The 15,719-nt window shown below is 44.0% G+C and overlaps 1 protein-coding gene across 1 annotated transcript in view; it reads left to right on the top strand.

Annotated features, from left to right (window-relative positions):
• Positions 1–3,631: 3,631 nt before the first annotated feature.
• Positions 3,632–15,719, top strand: part of ext2 (exostosin glycosyltransferase 2) — a 35,027-nt gene continuing 22,939 nt past the window's right edge. The window contains exons 1-8 of the mRNA XM_056278626.1: positions 3,632–3,747; positions 5,240–5,583; positions 5,709–5,932; positions 6,185–6,274; positions 11,277–11,393; positions 11,657–11,852; positions 13,063–13,202; positions 13,295–13,388. Coding sequence (XP_056134601.1) covers positions 5,269–5,583; positions 5,709–5,932; positions 6,185–6,274; positions 11,277–11,393; positions 11,657–11,852; positions 13,063–13,202; positions 13,295–13,388 — 1,176 coding nt within the window. The 5' untranslated portion in view covers positions 3,632–3,747; positions 5,240–5,268. The remainder of the gene's footprint in view (positions 3,748–5,239; positions 5,584–5,708; positions 5,933–6,184; positions 6,275–11,276; positions 11,394–11,656; positions 11,853–13,062; positions 13,203–13,294; positions 13,389–15,719) is intronic.

Below are 15,719 nucleotides of genomic sequence, written 5' to 3'. Positions count from 1 at the left end.
CTTCAAGAACTACTACCCTGTTACTTGTTCTTAGCACTTATTGTATTCACTCATTTAAAAAACAAAAAAATCTCTTTCTTGCGCTTTTACTTTAGCACTGGTTTTGCTCTTAGATGCTTGTTCAGAGAGAAGATGCACTTATGACCTCTGATGACTAGTAGTTCTCCTGATTTGCTACGTTAAATGATGCACTTATTGTAAGTCGCTTGGGCTAAAAGCGTCGGCTAAATGACTGTAATGTAATGTTTTCAGGGCCGCTCAGAAGTACCTACCCCAGAGCAGGGACTACAGGCGCTCCCGTAAAAGTCCCAGTAGGAGTTCCGGTCAGGGGTAGTTCCTCTAGTGCAGAGGTGTCAAACTCCAGGCCTCGAGGGCCGCAGTGTCTGCGGGTATTTGTTGCAACCGTGCACTACACCACCCGATTTAACTAATTAGCTCACCTCCTGGATCAAGGAGGGAAAGGACCTAGTTTAATCAGGCGGTGTAGCGCACGGTTGCAACAAATACCTGCAGACACTGCGGCCCTCGAGGCCTGGAGTTTGACACCCCTGCTCTAGTGGAAACAGCAGCAAAGCTGCAGGCCCCCTAAAAGGTTCGGGTACTTCCGCTGGTGGAAAAGCCGCTACAGATGCAGGCCAACTTCCTCCAACTAAATTGTGATAAACCCCCGAGTCACCTCCGGCTTGGTCTGGCGTCCCTACAGACACGCTTTGCCGTGTCTGTGGGTGGGAAGCCGGATGTGGGCATGTGTCCTGGTCGCTGCACTAGCGCCTCCTCTGGTCGGTCGGGGCGCCTGTTCAGGGGGGGAGGGGGAACCGGGGGGAATAGCGTGATCCTCCCACGCGCTACGTCCCCCTGGTGAAACTCCTCACTGTCAGGTGAAAAGAAGCGGCTGGCGACTCCACACGTATGGGAGGAGGCGTGTGGTGGTCTGCAGCCCTCCCCCGGATCAGCAGAGGGGGTGGAGCAGCGACCGGGACGGCCCGGAAGAGTGGGGTAATCGACCAAATGCAATTGGACAGAAAAAAGGGGGCGGGATCCAAAAAAAAAAGAATTACAGAGTTTTCAAACAACAGGCCCGAGCACTAGCTAGGGTCTCCATTAAGCAACCCGCGGCATAAGGGGTGAACTAGATGTGAGACGAAGTGCGGATGTGGTGTATTTATGGTTTTACTGTAGATCTGTGTAGGTCTGATGGATTGTGTTCAGTTACAGAGAAGGAATTAACGAATATTTGCTGTCTACCTTGCAACAGTATCTCTAGTAAATACCGAGGACCAGGTCTCACTGGCACCACTGAATAAGACCAAGGCTGTTTACCAGATATCCTAGTGTACCTAATGACTATTGCAATTGCAAAAAGCAAACATGACACGTCAAAGTGACAATTATGACAAAGAAAGATGATTTTTTTTGTTTGCTATAATTTAAAAGCTGCATAATTGAAAAGTTTAGGAGATGTTGAGCTCGTGTCGATGATGCTTCCCCGCTCCCACGCACACTATGATCACTTTAAGAAAGCTGGCAATGAAAACCCAAAGTGTCAACATCTGAATTCTAATCATTCTATTTAAAAAAAAACACATATTTATGAAATGAATATGAATTTGCCTGTGTACTCCTCGTAAGTATTGGAAGCTTAAGGTCTGTATGTATGAATATAGGTGGTGACCTTTTTGTTGTTGTTGCATATGTTGCCTTCTCATGCTATCCAAGCCTTCCAGTACCTTTTCCCTATTCTATCAAATAAAGTGAAACCAGACCAAAAACATTAAAATAGAAAATAACCCAAAGGGTCCTCACCATTTTCCTTACGCCGTAGTGACACATAACGAGGCATCCCGTTAACATAGATCGTGATAACTTGGCTTGGCTGAAACTACACAACAACATGATTTGTGAACATTAAGAAGGGCCTCAAAGAAGGCTGAATCAGTTCACCTGGATACGTTTATATAGAGAAACGCTTCATCACTCGTCTAAGTGGCCTCTTAAGTCCAAACTGACTGCAGGCATCCCCCACCCTTATACCCAGATAGTAAAACTGCTGTGGCCCGGACCCGTCCCACACCCGACACTTCATCCGGCCCACATACCGTGTGGAATGATGGCACTCGGGCGGTCCGCTCCTGTTTGCCAGATCTGGGCCAGAACCAAGCCATAGCAATGCCACATATTTGCCAAAGGTGGCCCATGTTTGTTTTGTGATATTTGGGCCATATTCACCATTTACCACACGGGCCACTTCAGGGTCACATCCAGAGAACACCGCGTCTTTGCCACAAAAAACGCCCACATTTGATTTGGCATATTTGGGCCATATTTGTTATTATACATGTGGGCCACTTCAGGCTCCCATCCATTTTGTCAGGGCCAGAAGAAGGCCATCAGTGCTGCACCACTGCCTACTGCTACCTGGGATACAGCGGCATAACGACCAGTGTCATATGCAGATATGGGCGTGTGAGCATTAACTAGAGCTACAATGGCCGTGTGTACTATTCTCAGAGGATCTGGGAAGGTTTGCAACCACAGCATTGTAAGATAGAGACAGATGTACTCTTGGATCCCTTAACTCAGTGGTTCTCAACCTTTTTGGGGTCCTGGACCCCCTGCGTATTTTTGATCTACCCTGAGGACCCCTCCAACCGATCTTGGGGGAGGGGGGTTGCAATTTGATAGAAACAGTAGAAACTGCATTTTAAATTGCATTATAGCATTTATTCACTCTTTGGGGCAAAAATAAGAGCTTTCAGTTTTAACTTAGATATAGTTAACAAAACAGAATTCTTATGCAGTAACTTTCAGATATATGTAACAAAACAGAATATGTATTCAGTAACTTTCAGATATATGTAACAAAACAGAATATGTATTCAGTAACTTTCAGATATATGTAACAAAACAGAATATGTATTCAGTAACTTTCAGATATATGTAACAAAACAGAATATGTATGCAGTAACTTTCAGATATATGTAACAAAACAGAATATGTATTCAGTAACTTTCAGATATATGTAACAACAGAATTTTTATACAGTAACTTTTAACAATGCAAACGGGAGCGAGATCTCTTATTAAAATACAATAAATTACGCTTGTGAAACAGATGTAATTAGAGAAAAAAGTCCTGTTACCCTTTATAGTTTAGGTAGATAAAGGTCTCAGTCACATTTGAGTAAAATAATCCTATTTCTATAAATGTCATAGGATCTTTTTTTAAAGATATTTCATTTTCACGGACCCCTTGCAATTACACCACGGACCACTAGGGGTCCGCGGACCCCCGGTTGAGAAACACTGCCTTAACTGCACGCAGAGTTGGCACTTGCAGGGCTGACGAGTTTCAAAAACATGTATTGACGAGCACCGCTCTGACTTGGGCATCCTGTAGATAATACCAGTCTTTCAGTTATTATTCGGTATGTATGGAGTCCAAATCCCTGTAATACTGAATTCGGCGAAATACAGTTATACACAAAATGTAATCCCCAGTCAAGAAATCAGACCTTCTTCCTTTAGCTTCGAACTGAACCGCCAGGGGGCGCTACGTACGACTGGCTTTCCTTTCCTACACTACAGCAGCCGCTACCCCGCGTAGAAGAAGAACAGCGCCTTCCGGTAATCACAAACGAGCCGAAAGCTGTCGCTAGCCGTCGAGCTGAACGTTGAACGGGCGTCTTTTGTTTTCTGAAACGTTGTTATGAATTGACACCGCGTTTTGGGGCTCTCTTCGGTCACAAGGGTGAGTGAATGTGCGGCTGACAATAACGGACGGATGTTCCTCCAACCTGGTTTGTCTTTAGACGAGTGGCAGCTCGATTAGCCAGCTAGCCTAGCTAGCTAGCTGGCTAGCTGGCTGGCTGGGAATCTAGGTTGAAGTCAACTCAAGCTAGCTGGAGTCCAGCTGTTTGCCGACAGCGGGCTTGTGTCACGTTCAGCCTTGTTGGGTTTGAAACGGCGAATTTGTGAAATATATCCGTTTGTTTATTGTGTAGCTTATTTAACAGGCGTCGTGTGCAATTTAAAAAAAAAACACGAGCGTTTGGCTGCAGATTTGATTGTCGTCTGCAGTCACCAGGCAGGGGTTTCAATTTACACTCACACAATCGACAAGTTAAAATACAACAATAAAACCAACACGCTGTCGTAGATAAGGGCTCCACTGGTGTTTAAAAACACGAAGAAGGAAAAACGGAGGTGAGTTGTAATGGCAAAAAACAGTCGTCGGTGGTTGTGTGGTTCTGAGCCCATGTTTCAAGCTCTTATTGAAAATGGCGAAGCTGGCAGATTCTCCCATGTTGGGTTTCTCCTGGCTTGGCAGGAATTGGCCAAAGGTTGTGTTCCTGAATGTAACCACACTCTCGCCTTCCACAGCCAAATGTTTGCCTGCCTCCAACTGTGGGGCTGGAAAACCTGGGACGACATGTACACTAGTTTTCCGCTCATGGAAAACACACAGAAAACGACCACATTAGATATTAACGAGGTCACTAAACGTTTTAAATTTAGTTTATAAAATTGTATTTTTACCAGCTGAGATGCCATATTTCAACAGTAATTTGTAGCCAAGATTAGGCTCCCGCTGATGGTAGCTATTTAGTAATACAATAGGACCATACCTAAGAAATGACTGTCATGCAAGCAAATCATGGAAGATATCCTTGAAAGATTCTGGAAGATTATTTCTTGTAAAGAGTGGGAACCGTGCTAGGTGTAAGCACACATTGTTTTCAAGGTGGTGGTGCAAATTCAGGAATGGTATACATCAGAGACACGTTTGAGAATAATATAAAATTCTCAAATGTCAAAGTGTTTTGTCTCTATAATGCTAAGCTAGTTATGGTCTAATCTCTCAGCTTTTTATCAAATTGTCAGTTGTAAATAATGCTGTCTAGTTTAAAAAAATACTGTTCTTTTTGTATGGTTTTATATTCAAACCAGTATTTTAGCTTTTTTGTTGTTGCCAGGACCCAACAAGTCTAGTAATACCTAACTGTTTTGCCTGACAGCCAAGAATCAGAAGTGAAAGTCTGATTCGGATTAACCAGTAATAGGCTGACAGCTATATGCACTGAACACTACCTGGAGCTTCAAGGCAACATTTTGTGCCTTCTAACAGTGACTGGAAGTCTAGTACATCTTGTACTTGTAGATTAAACTGTAGGTGAGAGGTTTGCTGGTTTTATATGTATGCAATACATTTACTTGGTATTTTCCATGTGTCTCTTCCACAGTGCTCGGTTGGAAAGGGTGGGTGTCGGGCATGTGCGCCTCTGGCAAGTATAGTTCGCGGGGCCCAGCGCTTATCCCGCGAATGAAGACCAAACACCGCATATATTACATCACCCTCTTCTCTGTGGTCCTCCTTGGACTCATAGCCACAGGGATGTTCCAATTTTGGCCCCACTCAATCGAGTCCACAACTGATTGGACCCTGGATAAACGCAGTGTCCATGATGCACCTCTGGTTCGCCTCCCTGTTTCCAGCCCAATCCCTGAGAGGGGGGATCTCAGTTGCCGCATGCACACTTGTTTTGATGTTTATCGATGTGGCTACAACCCCAAGAACCGAATTAAGGTAATTGCCTCTGAGGATCATACTCAAATCAACCCTTTACATTTCCTGAAAATCCCTCAAAGACAATCTATTGTCATTTTTGTCTGAATTGTCTGATGAATGCTAGCCCTATGTTTGTCCTTCAGGTGTACATCTACCCACTACAGAGATTTGTGGATGAGGTGGGGGTTCCCATCAGTAGCACGGGGCTATCACGGGAATACAATGACCTGCTCACTGCAATTTCTGACAGTGACTTCTACACTGACGACGTCACTAGAGCTTGTCTTTTTGTCCCCTCCATTGATGTACTGAATCAGAACTCCCTGCGAATCAGAGAGACTGCCCAAGCTTTGGCCATGCTACCCAGGTAATCTTCAGCCTTGACTCTTGTTCAGTCCTGAAAATGATCAAAATCATGATCACGCTTCTTCTTGGATCATATTTATCCAAAGATCGCCACCATTCTTATTGTTTTTCATTGTCAACCAAATCATTTGTTCTTTAGATAACTGCTAACCCTCTTCTCTCTTTTATATCATTGGGTCTGCGATTAGTATTGTGCCTCTAGTGTGTAATTTATATTGTCATTCAAACATTGATCTTTTATATGTGTCTCTAGGTGGGATAAAGGAATGAATCACCTCCTTTTTAACATGTTACCAGGAGGCCCTCCAGACTACAACACTGCCTTGGACGTGCCCAGAGACCGGTAATTACATCTTACAAAGCTCACTTAATAAACCTACTAGGCAGTCCATCATGATGTAATATAGATTATCAGGAGATGATTCATGCAGTGTTTTATTGAGATATATTTTCAAACTGGTTGCAGCAGTTATTAAAGAGGTCATTATCTGAAGTCAGGTTCATGTTGGTTAGCCTAAACCTCTGGATTCCAATGAGCGGCCTGCAGGCCAGGTCTGGCCCGTGAAAGCCAAATATCTGGTCTGCGCCAACCCATTGAAGTAAAGTGTGTACTGCTCTACTTTATTTTGACCTCACCCCACACCATACACTTGACCTACTATGCTTTAGAGTGTGCATAGCCTGCAGCCATACCAACATGTACCCTGTTTCTGCCAAATGACAGAAGCTAAGCAAGTGTGGGCGCGGCTAGTGTTTAGATGGGAGACCTCTTGGGAAAACTGTGATGCTGCTGGAAATGATGTTGATGGGCCAGTAGGGGGCAGTCTTCTCTCTGGTCAAGTTAATTTTATTTGTATAGCCCAAAAAAACCCCCAAAAAATAAAACAGTGCCATGATGGGGACACAATGCTGTAGGAGATGCCATCCTTTGGATGAGATGTTAAACCTAGGTCCTGACTCACTGTGGTCATTAAAGATCCCATGGCACTAAAGAGTAGGGGTTGAGTGGTGGTTAAGGTGAGTTTCCCCCATTCACTGTAAAGCGCTTTGGGTGTCTAGATAAATCGCTTTATAAATATAATCCATTATAATTATGATAGATGTAGACTTACTCTGTGCTCTCTACGGTCCTTGACTAGACAGAGCCACACACCAGCTAAGTCACAGATAATCAGTAACTGTTCTAAACCTAGAACATGGCCTGCGCAAAAGAGCACAGTCAACTAGGAAAACTGTCAGTTCAAATCTGACTGAACCGATCACTTTTGTTTTATTTTGCCAGACCATGCCAATGCCAAACCGACATGCTTGATATGCATGCAGACCGTATTTGTCTGCAGATCACACAAACAAAAATAGCCGATATGATAACATCACACGAGCACTCCGTTTCTACTATCTGTAAATCAACATCGACGCAAGAGAGCACAACAGCTGCATCATTGTACGTTTCGTGGAACCTTGCTAAAGATAAGCCATTCACTGATGCTGAGTTGATTAAAACATGTGCAATTGATATGGTTGGTGAAGTTTTAAGTCATGATGAGAACCAAAAAAAAAAAAATGGGTGTGACGCTGTTAAAGTAGGTGTCATTGTTGGCTCACATGGCAAAAAGAAGAGTAGAACTTTGAGCAGAGGAGTGTTTTTCCATCTACTCACCAAATTGAAGAAAGCAGAAGCCATGTCACTAGACATAGACCCGTCCTGTGACTGAACCAATAAGTGTATCTGTGTTCGCAAGATTTTTTCGATGAGAAGACTTTTTGGGAAGAGCTGCTTTGTTTGCTTCTTCTGTCGGGGCACACAACTGGGGAAATCATCTTTAATGATTTAACACAGTTCTTTGAGAAGAATGGCTTGGATGTGAGCAAAATTGTGTATGTTGTCACCGATTGGGCGCCATCAATGGTGGGACAACACTAGAGGGCTGGTAAGCAGGCTTGCCACTGTTAACCCAGCACTCTTCACATTTCATTGCATTATTCACAAATCAGTGTTTGCAGCAAGAGGCAGGCAGGTGGAGGAGATGCAGCGAGAGAGGAGGAAGGGTAGGAGTGTGGAGATGAGAGTCCGAACTTTGAGTGTTGGCACTATGACTGGTACAGGGACAAAGCTGGCTGATATGATGGAAAGAAGAAAGGTAGGTACACTGTGTGTGCAAGAGACCAGGCGGAAGTGGAGTAAGGCCAGGAGCATCGGAGGTGGGTTCTAACTCTTCTACAATGGTGCAAATTGGAGGAGAAATGGGGTAGGGGTAATTCTGAAGGAAGAGTATATCAAGAGTGTGCTGGAGGTGAAGAGAGTTTCAGACAGAATGGTGAGTATGAAGCTGGAAATCGAAGGTGTATTGATGAATGTTATCAGCGCATATGCCCCACAAGATGGGTGTGAGCTGGAAGAGAAAGAAGAATTCCGGAGTGAGTTGGATGAAGTGGTTGAGACCCAAGGAGGAGAGAGTGATGATTGGAGCAGACTTCAATGGGTATGTTGGTAGAGGGAACAGAGGTGATGAGGAGTTGATGGGTAGGTATGGTGTCAAGGAGAGAAATGTGGAAGGACAGATGGTGGTGGGTTTTGCGAAAAGGATGGAAATGGCTGTGGCGAATACATATTTCAAGAAGAGAGAGGAACACAGGGTGACATACAAGAGTGGAGGAAAGTGCACACAGGTGGACTATATGTAGAAGGCGCCATCTGAACGGTATTGGTTACTGCAAGGTGGTGACAGGTGAGAACGTAGCTAGGCAGCATCGGATGGTGGTCTGTAGGATGACTTTGGAGACCAAGAAGAGGAAGCGAGTGAAGGCTGAGCTGAAGATCAAATGGTGGAAGTTGAAGAAGGAAGACTGTTGTGTGGAGTTCAAGGAGGCGTTAAGACAGGCACTGGGTGGTAGTGAAGAGCTGCCGTATGGCTGGGTAACCACTGCAGAAATCGTGAGGGAGACCGCTAGGAACGTACTTGATGTGTCATCAGGACAGAGGAAGGAAGACAAGGAGACTTGGTGGTAGGATGGGGAAGTACAGGAAAATATACAGAGGAATAGGTTGGCAAAGAAGAAGTGGGATAGTCAGAGAGATGAAGAAAGTAGACAGGAGTACAAGGAGACGCAGCGTGAAGCGAAGAGAGAGGTGGCAAAGGAAAAGGCGTATGGTGAGTTGTATGAGAGGTTAGACACTAAGAAAGGAGAAAAGGACTTGTACTGATTGGCTAGACAGAGGGACTGAGTTGGGAGGGCTGTGCAGCAAGTTAGGGCGATCAAGGATAGAGATGGAATGTGCTGACAAGTGAGGAGAGTGTGCTAAGAAGGTGGAAGGAGTACTTTGAGGGGCTGATGAATGAAGAAAATGAGAGCGAGAGAAGGTTGGATGATGTAGGGATAGTGACTCAGGAAGTGCAGTGGATTAGCAAGGAGGCAGTGAGGGCAACTATGAAGAGAGAGACATTCACAGGAGAAAGTTGCACTTTCACATCTGCGGGAGCATCGCAAGAAGAACAAAATGCGGGAGGATCCAGCGATGAAGGATTTTGTGACAAGCCTGGCAGAAAACTTCAAGAAACGATTTGAAGGCTCCCCTAAACTCTCAGGTGACATCCTCCTGTTCTTGAGAAAGCCGTTCTCTGTTTTGCTGACGGCCAGTGGACTGCAGAGGCCAAAAGGCTAGTGTACCTTCCATAGATGAGGCAACTCTTCAGATGGAGGTCTTGGAGATGGGAACATCTGATTTGCTCAAAGCACAACACAAGGATGTTGGGGTAAGTGACTTTTGGATCAACGTGGTTCCCCCAAGCTTGATTCCATAACAGAGCTATTGCAATGCTCTTACTCACAGTTTTCCCCTCCATGTACATATGTGAGTCATCATTTTCTTCAGTGAACTCTATCAAGAACGAGGAAAGAAACAGTCTCTCCAGTGCACATCTTGATCAGTGCCTCAGGCTTGCCACAACAGAATACAGGCCCAGCATCAGAAGGATTGCCTCATCCTGCTGCTGTCACTTATCTCATTGAGTGGTGGATAAACATCCATTTATTTTTGTCCATTTGTCCATAATTAAATGCTTGGTTTTGGACTTATTTTGCCTCAAGAGTGAATTTTTTTTCTTCTCATGTGACTTTCAATACAGGCTTTGAGAATCCCAGGCCTAAATTACTACTACTACTTCTATGCATTGCTATGCTATGGGATGCGAGGGTCTAAGGACAGGATTTTGTGTTGCTGTAAAACCCCTTGAAGCAAATTTGTGATGCTGGGCTATACAAATAAAATTGGCTTTACTACTACTACTACTACTAAATTATAACAATAATAATCATAATAGCAGCAATGACAACATCTGCACATAAAACAACTTTTACTGGCACAATGGAGGGAAAAACCCGAGACGTTTTGGCCCTTGTCTTGGCATGCATGACATAATTTGGCCCTTTGGGAAAACTAATTGGGGAACCCTGGCCTAAACAAAGGTGAGCAGACAAGATGAGGCAGAAATACTGTACTTTTTATTCGAACCACTAGAGGGAGGCATCACTCAAGCTCTCAGTTCAAAACTAAAGGCTGCTCACTAAATTCTGCTAAAATGTGTTCGCTTTCTGTTCACCGCCTTCAAAATATTTATCGTGTCCTTTTTCAAATGCAACAGACGACATTCTCCTTCGTTTACCTTACATCTTCAGTGGACATTGGGTATAATTATAGTCACTGATGTTGTGGAGAAGATCTATTGATCCAGTTGAAGTAGTTCTATTCTGGGGGCCTCAGGCAGACATGGTGTAACTCTTACTTCCTAAGAGCCCATGGAACCCGGCCTTTTTGGCCAGCCTGATGGCTCGCGGTGGAAAAGACTGGTTCTACAAACGCCCAGCCTTGAGACAATGAGCACTTATCTAGGGCTGTAGGGAAATTCCTCGGCTCATCCAGCTGGGCTCCATTTGGCATAGGGCCTCATCAGAACCAGGTGTGCAGGGCTATATGTGTGTGTTTCAACTGTATATTCACCTTGTCTGAACAGCACTGAACTAAAAATGTGTTTCACCACCTCATACAACATTCAAGCAGAAAGTTGTCAATGACTAAGATGTTAATTGACTTTGTGTCATGATCTCATATCCTGGCAAAATTAACAAACAATAGTGTGCATCATGAGTGCGGTGACGTTTTTGTTTTTTGATAGTTGTACCATTCAGGCTTTACATGGGTGAATGTTTTCAGTGCTGCTGTTTATTACTGCCTTCTGCTATTTAGTGAAACACAATGAGTTTGAGGATATGCAAGGTGGGTTTGTTGAGGTTCTCTGTCAACGCTTGTTTGTAACTCCTGTAACATGGTGGTGTTTGTTTACTAGAGCGCTGCTGGCAGGAGGAGGTTTCTCCACGTGGACCTACAGGCAAGGTTATGATGTCAGTATCCCGGTGTACAGCCCCCTGTCTGCAGATGTTGAGCTGCCTGAGAGACAGCCTGGGTGAGCTTATCGTCGTAGTACACTTCATCACTCATCAACATGTGAAAGGGTCACATCATTACCATATTAAAGCCATTTCATCCTAATATATCAAATCATAGTCATCTGTGACATTGTGCCCCCTACCATTACCCCACATACTCAAACACTCTTCTCTAAATAAAACCATGGCCAAGATCGGCGTCCATGAAGGATTAATTGATGGATCAATGATAAAAGACAATAATCAATAAGGATATCTCCCTCCACCGTCCTACTCCCAGGCCACGGCGCTACTTCATTCTCTCATCTCAGACTGCCATCCACCGGGAGTACCGCGCCGAGCTGGAGCGTTTGAAAGAGGAGAATGGGGAGGCACTGCTCCTCTTGGACAAGTGTAGTAACCTCTCCCAGGGAGCCGCGTCCGCACGCAAACGCTGCTACAAGAGCCAGGTGTACGACTACCCACAGATCCTGCAGGTGGGAAGCATGGCCTCTCGCATAGTGGTGCATACGTGAAGGCACCACATGTATGACAATGCACACACAAGGTACGGTGAATAAGATGGCTCATAAAGACAAAGAAGGGATCGAAGCTTTACCGTAGATAACTTTACTTCAGATTTGAACTGTGTGTATCAGTTTGCTTGGGCAATGCTGAGTGGATTGTTGACTCTATACTGAATGCTGAATCTATGAAGTTAAAGCTGCATCAAGCAATAATTTTGATATTAACACGAAATGAAATTACTCCCCATAGTGTAAAAGGATTGCTAGTGCTGTTGATTTCACTGAGAATCCAACACCTCAGTTTACAGTTTTCCTTAACTTTCAGCTCATTGTTTTGCTGGTCCGGCAAAGCAGACCCCCTCCCTGGTTAAGTCCCTCCTTCTGTCAGAAATGGGCAAGCCGCCTCACAACTGACAAGTCCAGAATGTCACTGCCACGTGTTCACTGCAAAATTGCCGAGAGTCAAACAGAAAGTGTGACGGGTGAAGAGATTCATTTACAGTGTTAAGCATGGCAACACAATAATGTCAGCCATGTTGGTTAACCATTTTGTTGGGTACAAAACCTCCTCACCAGACATGGTAGGCTATTGTGCCTGCTTCTTCTCTTTGCGAGCACTGTCCAACTGAAGAAATGGACAGCGAGCATGTGTTGTTTGTTGCAGTAAAGACACCATAGGTGGGTGTAGCCTCTTTGGAGAGACGGAGGGAGGGGTTGGAAGTGGCTTAGGTATGTGTCTGTTTTGGAAACTCTGCAGCACTACTGTCTGCCATCTAGCAGTCAGAAATTGCTTAATGCAGCTTTAAAAGATAGTTTCGTTTTTTATTTGTTTTCAAACCAGGACCTCATTAAAATACTGGTCGGCATTATTCAGAATAGTACAAACAAAAAAAACTTCATTGATTGCTTTAATATTGAGAAGCTTGCCGCGGTACTTAATTTCCTCGTCAGGCTTCTACACAGGCCAGTCGGGCAATCCTTCAAAAACCGTGGTATATCTACTTTAGAAAATGGGAAACTCACAGTATTGTTGTACTTACCATTCATTTTGTCTGTAGTTTTTTTTTTGTTTGTTTTCTTAATGTTTAAATCTACAGCTATTTCACAAAGCCATCTGGAATGTTATATCTGTACAGTATAAAGCCCGTCGTCCTCTTAAGAAACCCCGTTGTCTTTGCAGGAGTCATCATTCTGCGTGGTTCTGCGTGGGGCCCGTCTGGGTCAGGCCGCCCTCAGCGACGTGCTGCAGGCTGGCTGTGTCCCCGTCATCTTAGCTGACTCCTACATTCTGCCATTTTCTGAGGTGCTTGATTGGAAGAGGTACGGCCAGGAAAAGCAACTGACTGATCACATATCAGTAAAGTTTATCATGGTTTCCACTGATTTATTTTGTGTGTTTGTGTTTATGAAAGGGCCTCGGTGGTTATTCCAGAAGAGAAGCTGTCTGAGATGTACACCATTTTAAAGAGTATTCCTCACAGGCAGGTGGAGGAGATGCAGAGACAGGTACTGGTCGTGATCATGAGGCAATAACATCAGTATCCGAATGAATTCTATCTGACTGACGATTCCAAATGAACTTCTTGTATACCAAACACGGTGTTCCCTTTAAAGTATCTTTGCATGTGCGATACATGTAGTCCGAACATAGCTTCGGTGGATGTGAAGAGTATCATTTAGCGTCAAGTTACCTTCACGAGTCCTGTCAATGCAGAAGTAGACACAACGATGTTAAATGAGATCGAAAACCAAGAGATGTTGCCTCAAATCCACCAATTTATACCATAAATTGTTTCGTGAGGAAGGTCATCTGTACCCCTCTATCTAACTAACACAGTAAGAGGCTATTTTGGTTTCTATGCTATGTTGGTATGACGCTCAACTGTGTTGTAAAACTCGACTGAGTCTTTCAAAGTGTAGAGCATAAAGTTCGTCCCTTCCACAGACCAGTTCTTACCACAACCCACCATGTTTGTTGTTGCTTGTTGACAGCGTGACGCAAATGATCATGCGCAAGAAGTACACAATCATAAAGCATGAGAAAGTATGCAGACTCAACTGTTTATTTGGCTGGTTAACAGACTGTCACAAGATATACACCACCTCTTTTTGTCACAGGAGATACACCACCTCTTTCCATCAGGTAGGATTTTCAGTCGGATAAGTCTTTTCCAATTTAGGTGTTAATATAAAGGGGTCATCTTTCGGGTCGAGCCATCAGTCAGATTGCTGTCAGATCATCTGACTGCATGTTAAGATGATTAATGTGAAAGCCACCAGTTCTTATTGAACAACAATGGGCCTCACGCAAGAACGTTCTTGCAACGCTCATTTAACACTAGAACGACCAGGATTTCACTCCTACCTAAAATGACCATGGGCGGTCAAAATGATGGGCGGTTTTTAAACTCTATATTCTGTCAAGATAAATACCCAATTGAGATATTGACGCCAAAATTAACATTTTAACAACTTTAACACTATTTTTCAAACAATTTAAAATGGCTGCTGTCCAACGCCTGTAAACACTGCAACGCCTTGGTGGTAGTCATGGTGCGTCTGTAACAGTGGCAGCTAGCCAGCAGAGGTGTAAAAACCAGGTCCAGAAAGTAAACCAGTTGATTTCATTAGCTAGTTTTCCCTACCTAGTTGAGGAGTGGTGTTGACTACAATCTGCTGGTGTAGTGCATGAGTAGAGCAAATGTATGGTTTGGACTTTTACTTTCTGGACCTGGTTTTTACACCTCTGCTGGCCAGTACAGGGCGCTGGGGCGCCGCCCCCTTCAAATATCAAGAGATGAAAATCTACTTAAACACGTTAAGTGTAATTTAGTTGTATAATGCAAATTATGAAATAAAAGGGTTTTTCAGTCTGTGAGCGCCTGTCAGCAGCCATTAAATATTGGTTCCACATGGTATTTGGTTGATTTCTGTTTGAATACATACACTTCCTTGGTGAGGGGCGCTGGCCAAATGATACCTTGTGTATTGGTGAGCAGGTGACCTGAGGCTGCGCTGTCTGATTGGTTTCTTCAGATTTTCCATGGGGCACAGTTCTGTGCACCCCAGACACTCCCACTTTTATTGGCAGTGAATTGGTATTGTTTTAACATTTTTTGATCTTCCGTGATTGGACAATTCTCCTGGGTTAGGAGAATCATGTTCACACCCACCACGCCTCGTCTCGACTGTCAATTTTCCACCGTCTACGAGCCCTGATTAAAATCTATAGGCTACATTGTCCTTCTTAATAACTCTGTGACTGTGTGGAGATTAAAGCAGCTGTCAGGTGTGCTGCGCCAAGCTAAATTGCACTTCCCCCCCATTTTTTTTAAACACCAGCCGCCACTGGTCTGTAACCAGACATGTTGGCAATAATCAAAAATCAAGTTTAGACTATTACTCTGGACTGGAGAATGCTAGTGTGTTTCTTGGACACAGCAATGAACGTCACGAAGGAAATGATGTGACCAACACGCGTCGTAAATAGTGACATGACGCACACGATCACGCACAAATTATGCACCATCATTTTGTGACCGCCCATGGTCATTTTAGGTAGATCTTATCATAACTTTTTTTGTGCAATTGATCTAAAACTCATTTTAATGCAAATGTATGCAAATTTAGAAGCACTCAGGGAGCGGCAGGTCTGTATCTTTTTTTTCCACAAAGTTGTTAAACTTTGAAAATCCAAAACCATCAAAATGACTGCCTTGGTCGTTCTAGTGTTGCTAAAAGTTGTCATCATGAGAGTTGCCTAAGAGAACCCAACATTGGTTTCATGAAGGTTTCTTCACTGCTCAGATCTCTTCTTGATATTGAGCTATATTTTAT

The sequence above is a fragment of the Lampris incognitus genome, chromosome 4 (genome assembly GCF_029633865.1).
Source record: "Lampris incognitus isolate fLamInc1 chromosome 4, fLamInc1.hap2, whole genome shotgun sequence".
Classification (NCBI taxonomy): Eukaryota; Metazoa; Chordata; class Actinopteri; order Lampriformes; family Lampridae; genus Lampris; species Lampris incognitus.
The sequence above is the reverse complement of the archived record's forward strand: the minus strand, read 5'-3'. Positions and strand labels throughout refer to the sequence as shown.